Source organism: Vicia villosa, unplaced genomic scaffold (genome assembly GCF_029867415.1).
Source record: "Vicia villosa cultivar HV-30 ecotype Madison, WI unplaced genomic scaffold, Vvil1.0 ctg.002927F_1_1, whole genome shotgun sequence".
In the NCBI taxonomy this organism is placed as follows: Eukaryota; Viridiplantae; Streptophyta; class Magnoliopsida; order Fabales; family Fabaceae; genus Vicia; species Vicia villosa.
The window spans coordinates 152,620-167,977 of NW_026706069.1; the positions used below are offsets into that span (position 1 = coordinate 152,620).

The window sequence follows — 15,358 nt, forward strand, 5'->3', positions numbered from 1 at the left end:
TCCATGCGAAATATGAAAAGAAGAGGGGAATGCTATTTTGTTGTGTCCACTTGCTATATTCTTGGTTGACTTCTCATCTCTATAAAGCTAGTAGTCTTATCAAAGAATTGACTAGAAATGATTGGGCTCAAAAGCTAAGGGCTCTTAAAGCGGATTCTATCCTATGGTATGCAAAGAAATTAAATTCTGATAGGATTATTTACAAATGCGGAAATTTCGACAATGTGCCATTAATAGGGACTCTTGGTTGTATTAATTATAACCCCGTTTTAGCATTGCGTCAATTAGGACATTCTATGGATAGCGAACCTTCCAAGCAACAAATAGAAGAATTGATCTTGCATGATAATGGGAAAGGTGAACCAAGAACATTGAAGAAAGTAATTCAAGCTTGGAGTCAGGTTCAAAGAAAATATTTTGGGCCAAAGAATTCAATTGCAAAAGCACCTTACACCGCATGGGTTCAAGAAAGAGTTGGGAAGATTTTGCTTCCTTTTGTTGTGGATCCCGCATACAAGCCTGATTCTCCTGATCTTGTTCCTCTATCCATCGAAGAGATAGAAGGGATCAAGGCTTCCCTAGAGGCGTCCCGAAAAGAAAAAGAGAAATTAGAACTTGATTTGCATCAACTTACCAACGAAAGGAGCCAACTACGCTTCGACCTTAAGGATAAGAACCAAGAACTTCAAGCAATGAAGGAAGAGAATGATAGACAAAGGAGTAAAAGGAAGCGTGCAACCGAAGGGTATTTAAGTGCTAATTTTAATTTAGAGGCTCATGATGAGAGATTGGCACAAGCGGATATAGAAATTGCAAGGTGGAGGAGGCGTTATGAAAAGGCTTCCCATGACAAAGCGGAATCCGAGAAAAATCTAGAAGCTGTAGTCTTTGAATTAACTGATAGAACTAAGGATCAAGAAGAGGAAATAAGGAACCTCAAATATGATCTTCAAGAAGCTCGCAATTCTGAACAACAAGAGCGCGCAAGGAGAATGGTCACGGAAGAAGCACTTTTACAGCGCACCGGTGAGTATAATAGAGCATATCAAGCCATGGTATCACTTCGGGAATTGTTCATGAGAGAAAAAGAGATACACGAGGCAGCCTTGAACGAAAGAGACTATTGGAAAAGACTCTACACAATTGTTTCTACGGCAAGTGAGCATGTGAGCATGGTTCCTAAGATGCTTGAAGACTATGAGAAATGTCGCGATGATTATGATAAGCTAGTCTTCTTGTGTAATGATTTAATTCAAGATATTCCAAAGAGTTTGGAAAAAGCAGAATCATCTCCTATCATCCTTCCCGAAGTAGTCAAAGAGTTCATGGAGCTTTGTAGAGATATGGTGGACAAGTTCCAAGAAGACATCCAAAGGCGTTCTTAGCTTTATGTTATTTCCTTGTTGCTTTTATTTCAAGTACTTTTAATTTAATTTATTTTGAGTATTTTTAATTTCAGTTTCCCTTCCTTTTTGTAAACCAACAATGAAGTGGTACTTCTTTTCAATTAATAAAGTGTGTTTATTTTCGCATTTACTTATTGTTCCTATAATATTCACCAAATAAATATATGCAAAAAAAAAAAAGAAAAAAGAAGAAAAAGAATAAAAAAAGAGAATGTATATTTACTATAATAATGTGGATAAGACACGAACATAGCATAACATTCATATCATGTATGTCATATTTAATTATAAAGCATTAAAAAAAAACTATCTTTATCTCCAGTCACACCATTGGAAAAGACAATCAAGCAACCATTCCTGTGTACCAAACCCGAGCTCAGAAGAAGAAAGCAATGGAACAACTAGAGCAGAACCAAGCCGCCCTTCGCGAAGAAGTAACCCAGCTGAAAGGTACTGTGGATGAGATTAAGGGAGGAATGGCTCAAATGTTGAGCTTCATGAAGGACATTAAGGATGAACAGGAAAGAGCTAGGGAAGCTCGGAATCGGTATGAGGAGACGCCAAACGATGGCAATCCACTGTTAGGATATGTTCGAGGCTTTGACCCTCATAAGTCAAACACCCATTCATCAAAGAGGGTTACCAAAACCCATGAAGAGGGAGAAGCCTCCCATGAAGGATTTATTCCCGCCACTCAGAAAGAGGGGGCGCCTCGCACTGTTCGCATCCCTGCTAACAATCCACCCAAGGATGAGGATTATGTAGATTTACAATATGGGGAAGTGGACGAACCAAATCAGGAGTCCCAACATAAGCAAACCCAAGCTGATTCTGAGGAAAGTGCTAGAAATAGTGGACAAATCAAGGCGCTGGAAGAAAGGTTGAAGGTAGTAGAAGGATATGATGTCTTTGATGTGGATACCTACGAAATGAGCTTGGTGCCGGATCTGACTATTCCTCATAAGTTCAAGATACCCAACTTTGAGAAATACAAGGGACTTACATGTCCTAGAAGTCATTTACGCATGTATGTCAGGAAGATGGCTGCTTACGCCAATGATCAAAAGCTAATGATGCATTTCTTCCAAGACAGCCTGAGTGGGGCATCTGTTGAATTGTACATGCAGTTGGAAAAGACACATATCCGAAGCTGGAACGACCTTGCTAATACATTCCTAAAGCAGTACAAGTACAATCTGGACATGGCACCCAATCGGATGCAACTGCAGAACTTATCTCAGAAAAAGGAAGAGTCATTCAAGGAATACGCCCAAAGATGGCGAGAAATGGCATCCCGAGTCCAACCTCCATTATTGGAAAAAGAGCTGGTTGACATGTTTATGAGAACTCTGCAAGGACCATATTACGATAAAATGATTGGAAGCGTATCCTCGGGATTTTCATATCTAGTGGTTATCGGAGAAAGAATTGAGGACGGAATCAAGGATGGGAAGATACAAGGTGCTTCATCTAACTCTTATCACTCTAAGAGGCCCACCTCAACCTTCGCTAAAAAGAAGGAAGGGGAGACCAATGCAGTAGTGCACCAAGAGTTTAGACCTCCTATGACATACCCACCTCAACAAAGATTCCAAGGCCCTCCGAGGAAGTTCGACCCTTTGCCCACTTCTAAAAGTGAGATACTGAAGTATCTATTAAATGAGCAGTTAGTGGAACTCAGGCCTGTGCCACCTCCGATTCCCGGAAAGACTATGCCCAATTTCAAAGCTAATGAGAGGTGTGAATTTCACGCCAATTCTCCGGGGCATACATTGGAAAAGTGTTGGGCCTTTAGGCACAAGGTTCAGGACCTGATAGAGTCAGGAGCAATTGCTTTTGACAAACCTAATGTGAAGACAAACCCTATGCCCCGCCATGATGGCACAGTCAATGCAATAGAGGTAGTCACCGAGCAAGAGTTTGTTCAACAACGGAGCTCCCCCATAGATGCCCTTAAGAGGTATCTACTTGCAAAGGGGTTCGTCCTCGAACATAACGAAGCCTTTAAGACAACCTTGCAAAGACTCGTGAATCAAGGGGTAGTTCAGTTTAAAGAATATCCTGAGGAAGAGTATGTGGCCATGCTGGACAGGAATGAACCGTTGATGATACCAAGGCAAGGGGCAAGGAAGACATTGATCATCCCTTGCGCCAAAGCCCCATTGCTGATACCCACACAAGTACACACTAGGATCATCCCAGTCAGGGATCCATACCCTGTGGACAAAATGAAAGCAATCCCGTGGGAATATGAGTCTAATGCTAATACCGATGTGACAAACATCGTCGGGCCTGGGGGTATGACTCGTAGCGGTCGCATATTCAATACTGCAAAATCAAAGGAGAACTCAGCACAAGCAAATGATCAAGCTACTGTGGCCCCTACTGAAAAAAGCACACCCATAGACAAGGAGACCACTAACAAAGATGCCGAAGAGTTTTTGGCATTGATCAAGAAAAGTGATTATAAGGTAGTGGATCAGTTGCACCAAACTCCATCCAGGATATCACTCCTCTCGCTGTTAATTCATTCAGAAAAGCACCGAGACACCTTGATGAAAATCTTGAGTGCTGCCCATGTAACCAAAGACATCACTGTGAATCAATTTGATGGAATGGTGGCTAATCTTACTGCTGGGGCATGCTTAAGCTTCAGTGAACACGAGTTGCCCTCACAAGGGAAAGAGCATAACAAAGCCTTGCATATCTCCATACAATGTGGGAAAGCTCATCTGTCTAGAGTGCTGATCGACACAGGGTCGTCATTAAATGTGATGCCAAAGGCCACCTTAGACAAAATAGATTTGGAAGGACTAGTAATAAGACCAAGCCGCCTGGTGGTCAAAGCCTTTGATGGGTCGCAAAGCCCGGTGTTTGGAGAGGTGGACCTCCCTGTGGTAATAGGCCCTCACACTTTCTGCATCAATTTCCAAGTGATGGAGATTGAGCCTGCCTATACATGTTTATTGGGACGCCCTTGGATCCATGCTGCTGGGGCAGTTACCTCTACCCTGCATCAAAAGGTGAAATTTGTGGATGGAAACTCTATAGTAACCGTCAGTGGGGAGGAGGACATATTTGTCAGCAATCTAGACTCATACCGATACATTGAGGCTGGGGAAAAGCATTAGAGACTTCGTTCCAAGCACTAGAGATTGCCACTGCTGTCACACTGCCAATTGAGAAAACACGAAGGGCGGTAACATCCTGGAGAGACCTGCAAGACACAAAGATGGAAGGCTGGGGCAAAATTCCAGAAGTGCAAGAGAAGAAAGATCGTCTGGGGTTAGGATACCAACCAACAAAGAAGGCTGCAAAGGAAGAGCAACGATTCCCTCCGATCGCACAAACTTTTGTCACAGGTGGATATGAGCATGTATCCATGATATCTAGCATGGAGGGAACGTCCAATTTCATCCGGATGATTAGGCCAGGAGAGCAACTTCAAAATTGGACAAGCCTGGAGATACCGGAGATAGTTTATGTTTCAAAGTAATTTGTTTTGTCGTGTGTTTTATTTCCCTTTCAATTAATAAAAAAAAACAATGTCGCTCATGCCTCGCCCGAAGCATAGAGTTGGTTTGTAAGGGCCCCATTTACTTTCAAAGTTGAGTTTATTAATAAAATTGTCGTTTGCATTTGGTATTGAAAACTCTATCTCGTTCTTGCATTTGCTTTCTCGAAATGACAAATAACATTCTTGCATAAAACAAATGCACAATCATAATTGCATACTAAAAAGCAAAAACATAAACTTGTGCAGATCACCTTCTAACATCACCGATAATAATACTGCTGAAACTCAATGTAAATTCGAGGCTCTCGCTAATCAGTCTGAGGAAGGGGATGAGGAAGACGATGAACTTCCAGAAGAATTGTCAAGGCTAATGGAAAGGGAATCCAAGAGCATGCTCCCTCTTCAAGAAGCAATCGAAATCGTAAACTTGGGCACCGATAAAGAACCCAAGGAAATCAAGATTGGGGCAACACTGAACGAGGACATAAAAGCAACACTGGTCAAACTCCTCCATGACTATGTGGAAATATTCGCTTGGTCATACCGTGACATGCCTGGGCTGGATACAGACATCGTCGTGCATAGGCTACCACTCAAAGAGGGTTGTACACCGGTCAGACAAAAACGCAGAAGAGTTCGACCAGACATGGATAATAAAATCCGAGAAGAGGTACTCAAGCAGTTTGACGCAGGTTTCCTCGCCGTAGTTGAATATCCACCATGGATCGCCAACATAGTGCCAGTTCCTAAGAAGGATGGAAAGGTGCGCATGTGTGTTGATTACAGAGATCTGAATAAGGCAAGTCCAAAGGACGACTTTCCACTACCACACATAGACATACTAGTGGACAACACCGCGCAAGCTTCAGTATTTTCATTCATGGACGGATTCTCGGGGTATAATCAAATTAAAATGGCTCCCGAAGACATGGAGAAAACCACCTTCATGACATCCTGGGGTACTTTCTGTTACAAGGTGATGCCTTTTGGATTGCGAAATGCTGGGGCAACGTATCAACGAGCTATGGTCACACTGTTCCATGATATGATACATAAGGAAGTCGAGGTGTATGTGGATGACATGATCGCTAAGTCCTGTACTGAAGAGGAACACCTCACGCACTTGCAAAAGTTATTTGAACGCTTGAAGAAGTTCAAGCTAAGGTTGAACCCGAACAAGTGTACGTTTGGCGTAAGATCAGGAAAGTTGCTGGGATTCATAGTAAGCCAACGAGGCATAGAGGTGGATCCTGACAAAGTTAAAGCTATACAAGAAATGCCCGTCCCGAGAACAGAAAAGGAGGTCCGTGGTTTCTTAGGGCGTTTGAACTATATCTCAAGGTTCATCTCGCACTTAACTGCTACGTGTGAGCCCATATTCAAATTACTGAGAAAGGATCAACCAATCAGGTGGAATGACGATTGTCAAGTAGCTTTCGAAACCATAAAGCATTATCTACAAGAACCACCAATACTCGTACCTCCTGTGCCAGGAAGACCATTGATCATGTACCTCACCGTCCTCGAAAGGTCCATGGGGTGCGTATTGGGGCAGCAAGACGAAACAGGCAGGAAAGAACACGCTATTTACTATCTTAGCAAGAAATTCACCGATTGCGAATCTCGATATTCACTGTTGGAAAAGACATGTTGTGCCCTAGCATGGGCCTCCAAACGTCTAAGGCAATATATGTTGAACCATTCCACATGGTTAATATCGAGGATGGATCCTTTGAAATACGTGTTTGAAAAACAGGCTCTCACAGGAAGAATTGTTAGATGGCAAATGCTACTGTCAGAATATGAATTTCAATACGTCACCCAAAAGGCAATAAAAGGGAGTGTACTGGCAGAACATCTAGCTCATCAACCCATCGAAGAGTATCAGTCTATGAAATTCGACTTCCCCGATGAGGACATTATGCTGGTAAGGGACTATGAAATACCTGGGCCCGATGAAGGACCCGAACCAGGATTGGTGTGGACCCTTATGTTCGATGGAGCCTCAAACGCGTTAGGACATGGCATAGGGGCAGTTTTGACATCTCCTGACAATCGTCACATACCCTTCACTGCAAGATTATGTTTCGACTGTACCAACAATATTGCAGAATATGAAGCATGCATATTGGGTCTAGAAGCTGCGATCGATCTAAGGATTAAATTACTCGAGGTATATGGGGATTCAGCGTTGGTAATCCATCAAGTCAATAAAGAATGGGATGCGCGAGATGCAAAACTAGTCCCATACCGAGACCTCATACTGGAACTAATGGCTGAGTTTGAGACCATCACTTTTAATCATATCTCGAGGGAGGAAAATCAAATGGCTGACGCATTGGCAACACTCTCTTCTATGTTTAAAGTAACATGGCCAAATCACGAACCTCGGATAACGGTTAGACACTTTGATGAACCAGCCTATTGCCTTACGATCGAGAAACAAGCTGATGACAAGCCCTGGTACTATGATATTAGGGAATACCTGGAGAAACAAGAATACCCAGAAAATGCCTCCACAATTGATAAAAAGACGCTAAGAAGGTTGGCATCTAAGTTCTTCCTAAACGGCGATGTCCTATACAAGTGAAACTACGATTCAGTATTACTAAGGTGTGTGGATAAAAAAGAGGCCAAAGAGATCATCAAGGAGGTCCATGAAGGAACCTTTGGGACTCATGCAAGGACATGTCACAAATGCCAAATATATGCTGACAAGGTGCATGTGCCACCAAATCCCCTGAATGTACTAAGCTCGCCATGGCCATTCGCGATGTGGGGGATTGATATGATAGGAATGATCGAGCCCAAAGCATCTAACGGACACCGATTCATATTGGTTGCTATCGACTATTTTACCAAGTGGGTCGAAGCTGCTTCATACACTAATGTAACGAGACAGGTGGTTACTCGGTTCATCAAACATAACCTCATCTGCCGGTATGGGATCCCAAATCGAATCATTACTGACAATGGGTCGAACCTGAACAATAACATGATGAGGGAGCTGTGCGAAGAATTCAAAATTGAACACCATAACTCCTCACCATATAGGCCTAAGATGAATGGCGCTGTCGAGGCCGCAAACAAAAATATCAAGAAGATAATACAGAAAATGGTGAAGACGTACAAGGACTGGCATGAAATGCTTCCCTTCGCCCTGCACGGTTACAGAACTTCAGTGCGCACATCCACAGGGGCAACCCCTTTCTCACTGGTCTATGGTATGGAAGCAGTCCTCCCTATCGAAGTGGAGATCCCATCCTTAAGAGTCCTAGCCGACACAAAGTTAGAAGAATCGGAATGGGTAAAAACTCGTTTTGATCAGCTTAATCTCATTGAAGAAAAGCGACTGACGGCTTTGTGCCATGGGCAGCTCTATCAGAAGAGAATGAAAAAGGCATTCGACAAAAAGGTCCACCCTCGAACTTACAAAGAAGGAGACCTCGTTCTCAAGAAAATCTTACTGCCCCGACTTGATGCCCGAGGAAAATGGACACCCAACTACAAAGGTCCATATGTCATAAAAACGGTGTTCTCAGGAGGAGCACTCGTCCTCACGACCATGGATGGGGACGAGCTACCACATCCAATCAATTCAGATGCAGTCAAGAAGTACTATGCCTAGCAGGGGCAAGATGCCAAGCTACGAGCCCAAGACAATTCATAAAGGATAGGAAATCGAGCAATCATCAACTTCCGAAGTCAAAGGATTACTGGGGCCCTCGATAGCAAAAGAGCATTAGCAGTATTAATATCATTTCTATTTGTCATTTTTCTTTCTTTCATACCTTTTGTACACTCGCCAATTCAAGGCAACAATCAATAAAGGTTTTTCCTTTTCATACCTATCTTTTCATCATTTCAATACCAAATGCAAAGAATAATTTGTTTCTCATAAAACTTTAAACTTTGAACTTAAAACAAGAAACTTACAAACTATCAGACTAAACTAGAGGGGATGAGACCACGACATCACCGGTAGTCAGTATATGCCTGGTCCCGAAAACACTGCAATATCCTAGTAGACTAACGTCAGACGATCTGAATTCAGACCTGCAAAGCTGCCCGAAAAGCTAACAAATCCAATGGGTGACAGAAGATAATGTATCAAAGTTATCATACATATTCATATTCATATACTCACATATGTACTATCTGCATAAGCATGCATACATATACAACAAATCATAAGCATATACATTCGCAGAGCATCATTTTACAGACGAAGCTTGGCTTCTCTTGAATCCTAGTTCAAACTCTATTTTCAATTTCAATTCCAAACCAAATCGTAGCCCTCGCGTTACGTCTTATCATGGCAGTGATAACGGCAATTTCAAACCAAATCGTAACCCTCGCATTACGTCTTATCACGGCAGTGATAACGGCAATTTCAAACCAAATCGTGACCCTCGCGTTACGTCTTATCACGGCAGTGATAACGGCAATTTCAAACCAAATCGTAACCCTCGCGTTACGTCTTATCACGGCAGTGATAACGGCAATTTCAAACCAAATCGTGACCCTCGCGTTACGTCTTATCACGACAGTGATAACGGCAATTTCAAACCAAATCGTGACCCTCGCGTTACGTCTTATCACGGCAGTGATAACGGCAATTTCAAACCAAATCGTAACCCTCGCGTAACGTCTTATCACGGCAGTGATAACGGCAATTTCAAACCAAATCGTAACCCTCGCGTTACGTCTTATCACGGCAGTGATAACGGCAATTTCAAACCAAATCGTAACCCTCGCGTTACGTCTTATCACGGCAGTGATAACGGCAATTTCAAACCAAATCGTAACCCTCGCGTTACGTCTTATCATGTTAGTCCCTTGGCAGTGATAATGGCACCTTCAACTTCAATCCAAATCGTAACCCTCGCGTTACGTCTTATCACAACAGTGATATGGCACCACGTTCTCTGGCAACAGCCAGAACTCATTTCATTTTCAAACTCCAATTCCAATCCCAAACATGCCATACCACGGTAATCCCGTGGCCAGCAACGCATCTACTCCATATTCCGCAATATCAGCAAATTTCAGGGCATTCTCAGTGTTCAATAATCTTCCACCTTCAGGTCGCGACGGGCAAGCAAGCCTGTCCGCCTCTTCAGGTTTAAGAATATTGAACAGGGGCAGCTGTCATACCCCAAAATTTGCCCCATCTACTTCACTTACAAAGATTCAAAGACTAGGGTTCCATTCAAGCAACATTCCTAGTCAAGAGCCTCCTAAGGCTAGGGTTTGAGATTCCTCTAAGAGGGATCAATGAGATAAGGCACCTAATCAAGGGTGTATGGTTTATAGTGATCTAATTTAACCCCATGGCAAAAGTCAAGGCACCACTCCAAAGGTCACCTGCTCAAGCAATCTCAAGATCTACAATCAACTGATTCAAATCCAAAGTCAAGGCATGATCCAAACTTCTAACCATTGGTCACACAACAAGTATGGGGATGTATAGCCATCATTTGATCAAAGGATTGATCATGATTCCATTAATAGAAACTCAGAGATGAACAAATACAAAAAGGTTCAAATTAGGGTTTCTTAGGAGAAAGTCAACCCAACTTTGACTGGGCATAACTTTCACATGGAACATCAAAAATTCCCCACTCAAAGCCTATTTTGAAGGAAATTGGATTCTCTACAACTTTGTCTCTCACAAGCTAGGGCTAGAAATGCTTCATTTGAGAGGTACAGTACAAAAGATTACAGGTCATTTTCAGGCATCCCTCAAAAGTAGTTTTTTGTCAAAGAGGATATGATCAAGATAAAAGCTCCAAATGAAAAATATGTTCCAAAGTGGCTTGTAGAGGACACTTTGAGGTTTCCAAAAAGTATTAGAACTCCCTCATAGCTTAAAAATTGAGTGAGATATGCTTGATCAAAGTTGGGCGATTTTGGAGGACCAAATGTGAAAAAGGGAGGTTCAAATTGGATTTCTTGCAAATAGGCCCATGCTTTTATGACTTGAACTTGGTCCATAAGTTACCCAAAACATTTGCCACGAATTGTATCACTTTATTTGATTTTTTATACAATTTTATTTCATTTAAAATTAAGTTTTAATGATTTAAATGAATGAAAAATCAAGTATTTTGATAGAAAATATATTTTTGAGATTTCCAATCAACATTAATAGGAAAATATATTGTAATTTTCGTGCCCAATCAAATGGGAAGAGATTGATACAATATTTGGACTAAAATAGAAGGTTTTAATGAAAAAATAAAATCAATTTTCACAATATAGCAAGATTGGATTCAAGCGAGTTTGGGAGCAATTTACTTGACCTAATACGTCCTCTATAAGTAGAGGAAGGATGCCATATGATTAGGGGACGCAAAATTGAGAGAGAGGCAGACTTGCAAGAACACAAAAATCTTCAAGAAAAGTGGAATTCGGTTTCAAAGATTGGGCGATTTTCAAAGGGATTCAAGCATTGCTATAGTTTCCTTGGATCATTCTGAAGCTGTTGGGATACTCACACGACACCAACAACCCCAGAATAACCTCCTATAAGCCAAGGTAAGTGACTCTGAAAAATTGGTTCGATTAGAGTAATTCATGCGTTCTCATGATGTTTTAATTGCATATTGCGGTTTGTATGATTGTTGTGAACATTCTTGATGCATTAATCTTTGTTTCTGGGCATGTTCATGTGAATCGCCATTAGAGGGTGTCGCGAGCTTTAGGGTTTTTGAATTAGGGGTTTTCGGTAGGGATAAAATTAGGGTGAATTAGGAGCATATTTGAGATCGTGAGACTGAGACGGAGTGAATGAGATAATCGCGCCATGTTTATGTGCTTAATTAAGCTAATCGTTGTTTTCCATGTTTAATAGCTACGAGAAATTGTATAGCAAAACCGTAGCAAAATTATAGAGTTTTTTACAGGTGTTTTGGGGAAGATGATGGCGTGTCAACGCCCGGTTGGTTGGTTTGAATTTTCGCGCCTGTTTTCATTAAAAGATTCTCGTTTCATATATAATATTTGAGGGGCGTGGGTTAAACAACATGGCCACTTGGTTGGAGTGGTTAAGAAGCGTGTCATGGAGGGTGAGGTCACAGGTTCGAGCCTCCCCTCCAACATATTATTTTTCTGTGAATTTCTAATGGATCCGGTGCGCCTCAAGGCATAACTCCCACCATGCACCCTCAGAATCCATCCCTTGATTCTCATCCCAGTTCAGATCTAACGTCCCTGGTGCCTCACCCATACCATACACCATAACAGTAGCCACATTGGATCAAAACCTAATTAACTAATTAAATTTAATTGATATAATTGATTTTTATTAATTCTTTTTTCATATAATTAATTATGTATAATAATTATTTTTTTGTAAATCAAGAATATATATGATATTATTATTAAAAATTATAACTTGTTATTTGTGCCGATTAAATCGATTAATCGCTATGGTTAACAATATTTTTTAATTAAAATGTTATTTAATTAAACAAATTTGGTTTCTATTATTTGGTTAAATGGTTGCAACTACTTTATTAGTTGTGATGATTGACCGTCTTCTCTCCGATTTAATTTGTTATTCTTTTTAATCGAATCAATCGATTGCGAGGGGTAACAATGCATATAAAATCCTATAAAAATTATTTAAAAATACCTTAATTCATTATTAGTGATGATCGAATCAATCGATTAAAATTGGTAATGGTGCAAATTATTAATCTTTTAACTATGGTAATCGAATCAATCGATTATTGCGGTTAATAGTACAAATTAAATCAGGGTTGTACGCCCACTCTTAAAACACTTCCCACACTTTTCAAAACTTTTCAGTATCAAATTACACATTATCATAGGCTATTTCAAAAGCCTTTGAGGCAAACTACCAACCCTATCAAATTTCTAATTCTAAGGGCGTACAACCCGTCCCCGAACTACGTGGACTCTGATTCTCCATAAGGAGATACGTAGGCATTTGGCAACAAGGCGAGTCCCCCTCCTTCAAATCTTAATCATGTTCAATAATTAATCTTTTAACCCTAATAACTGTCTGTTACCCTTTTTTTATGCTCTTGCCCTAACCCTAATCTTTGCAATGTTAACCTTTAGGAAAAGGGTTTTGGGTGCCTAACACCTTCCCTTAACCCGAATATAGTATCTTACCTTGAATCTCGTAACCATTAAAGGTTTCCTATTCGCCTTGGTAGAATAGGTGGCGACTCTCAGTCTATAATTTTTAGGCAGGTTGCTACAGCATGAATATGGGAATGGATTTTTAAGTTAAGGCGATCCCTAAGCTCCTTATCACTATGTTCCCAACTATTTATAGACCTAAATGTGTTAATAAAGAGGCGAGTCCTTGGTTCATCCCGGTAAGCCTCAACAGATTTCAAATTTTCCATATGTTAGGGAAGAGAAGAGTGATCTACATCAGCATCCCTAGTAACGGGATGATCATAGTCCATCCCTCTAATTTCTTCCATAGAATTATTTATGTTTCATCCATAATGGGAACTCCAAGGTTTGCTATCATCTTTGATAGAATCCTCACTAGAACCGGATGTATCTCTAAGAACAATGAGGTTTGATATGGGCGGATTAACTGCTAAAAAAAGTGATGTTTATCATTTTTGGGTCTATTATTTCAGTGTGAGATGAAGTTTCACTCGCATTGTCGCCTTCATGTATGTCTAAAACATTCACAAATTCATCTCCCATATTTGCCATGTCTAAAACAAGGTGGAAAAAACAATAAATTGTAAACAAGAAGAGAAATGGTACTTGAAAGAGATGGAAGTTGAGGAAGCAGTTAAGACAAAGGGTAGTTCTAAGGGTGTGATGAACCGAGAAAACATAGAATCCAAATAAGGAAAGAGACAAATAAAAAATGAATCGTTGGGGCTTAGGGGGAAGCAATCAGAATTCATAGAAAAAAAGAAAAGGATTACAGTTTGTGCAAATAATGGAAATGTGGTTAGGGAGGTGAAATAACCTGTATATATTGAGATGAGGTAGTCAGATCAATGGTCCAAAATAAAAGAAAATGAGGTGATGAAAATAACAGTTGGATTTGCCTCGAGATTGTAACGCCACTAAAGTATACTTGAGCATCCTAGAGAGAAGCGTCATGGCATAGTCTAAGGAATTATGGCCGCGTGTAAGAACAATCATGTGAGGCATTTCAATGATAAGACTATCATTTAATACGCTTGTTTTCAAGATCACTTATGTCGACTCCCAAGTCTTTCCGACTTCTCCAATAAGTGGAGCCGACACAAAAAGTCCGACTCAATTTTCTGAAAGACTTCTCGTTGTTGTGCCAAGGCAAACCTTGAGGCAACTGTTTTGGATTAGCCACACGCCCAAAAGGAGGAGGCTCAATCATCAATTCAAAGTCACTCCACTAAGACGTAGAAGATGCAATTTAACTTTGCTCTAGAGTCTACACTGGTTCCACGCCATGAACCGCTGTTTATCGTTAGATGTCATTGAACGACCTCCTGCATTCTCCATCAAGAAGCAGCAACAAACGTCTATAAACGCCCCTCATATATAATGCATTCCAGTGAAACCTTAGGTATACTCCGAAGAATAACTCACATTTACTCTTTTATTTTCTTACTAACTTTGACGTTGAAATGTTAACTTTGCAAGTTCACTCCACACTAACGCACCGAAGATCGGCTCCACTGCATCAAAACTGTACGCCATTATTCCACCAAACATTTTTAGTTCCCTAGATATTGAAACCAAAAAGAAAAGAACGGAAGGAATCTAGTGAAACGAAATTAGGTAGACAACAATGATGCGTGGTGATTAGAGTGGAATAGAATGCTAAAGTGATGCGTTGAATTTAACCTCACAACATTTGCTTCTAGAGTAAATAAATGGACCCTGCCTTAGGGACATGATAGAAATGAAATGAGAGACAATATGCAAAGATAGATTCTCACTGTCATTGGGAATAATGAAGCATATTAGGACAAAGACTTGAAAAAACTATAGTACTAAATAATTAAAACCACAAGTCAGAAAAGGTAGTACTTAACAATGATAACATAGAATGTAATAATATAAGGTGCGATTGAGAAAGAAAGAAAGAAAACATATTCCCTAAAGAATGATTACAAAATAACTTTGCATCGATTGTGTTTGACATTTAGCGAGTCGTTAATTAAACCGGTAGTATATATATACTATAAGATGGCAAATAATAGTGCTTTAATTAATTAGAAATGAAAACAGCTTTTTTGGCTTAAAAGTGATTATGACATTAAAGGAAACTGACTACTTTTTTTTTCTTGTTTGTGTTGCCGTTTTTATTAGTATTAGTATTAATGTATTATGATAAAGAAGAGAAAACGAACAAGTGTTGAAAGTACATAAAGCATTTCTTAATTTGAACGTTTTAATAATAGATTGTCATCAAAAATAAGCTACCCTGTCCATATCT

The 15,358-nt window shown here is 40.4% G+C and overlaps 1 protein-coding gene across 1 annotated transcript; it reads left to right on the forward strand.

Annotated features, from left to right (window-relative positions):
* Window positions 1–1,882: 1,882 nt before the first annotated feature.
* On the forward strand, window positions 1,883–4,537 carry LOC131640072 (uncharacterized). The gene is made up of 2 exons (XM_058910482.1): window positions 1,883–2,272; window positions 3,074–4,537. Exons 1-2 carry the CDS (start codon window positions 1,883–1,885, stop codon window positions 4,535–4,537), a joined length of 1,854 nt encoding a protein of 617 aa, XP_058766465.1.
* The last annotated feature ends 10,821 nt before the right edge of the window (window positions 4,538–15,358 follow it).

What these genes read in the sequence shown, in the direction of transcription:
- LOC131640072 (XM_058910482.1), top strand. Translation starts at nt 1,883, where the DNA reads ATGGCTCAAATGTTGAGCTTCATGAAGGACATTAAGGATGAACAGGAA. An exon ending in GAAATAGTGGACAAATCAAG is followed by an intron (nt 2,273 to 3,073) that starts GCGCTGGAAGAA and finishes TTAAATGAGCAG; the next exon opens with TTAGTGGAACTCAGGCCTGT.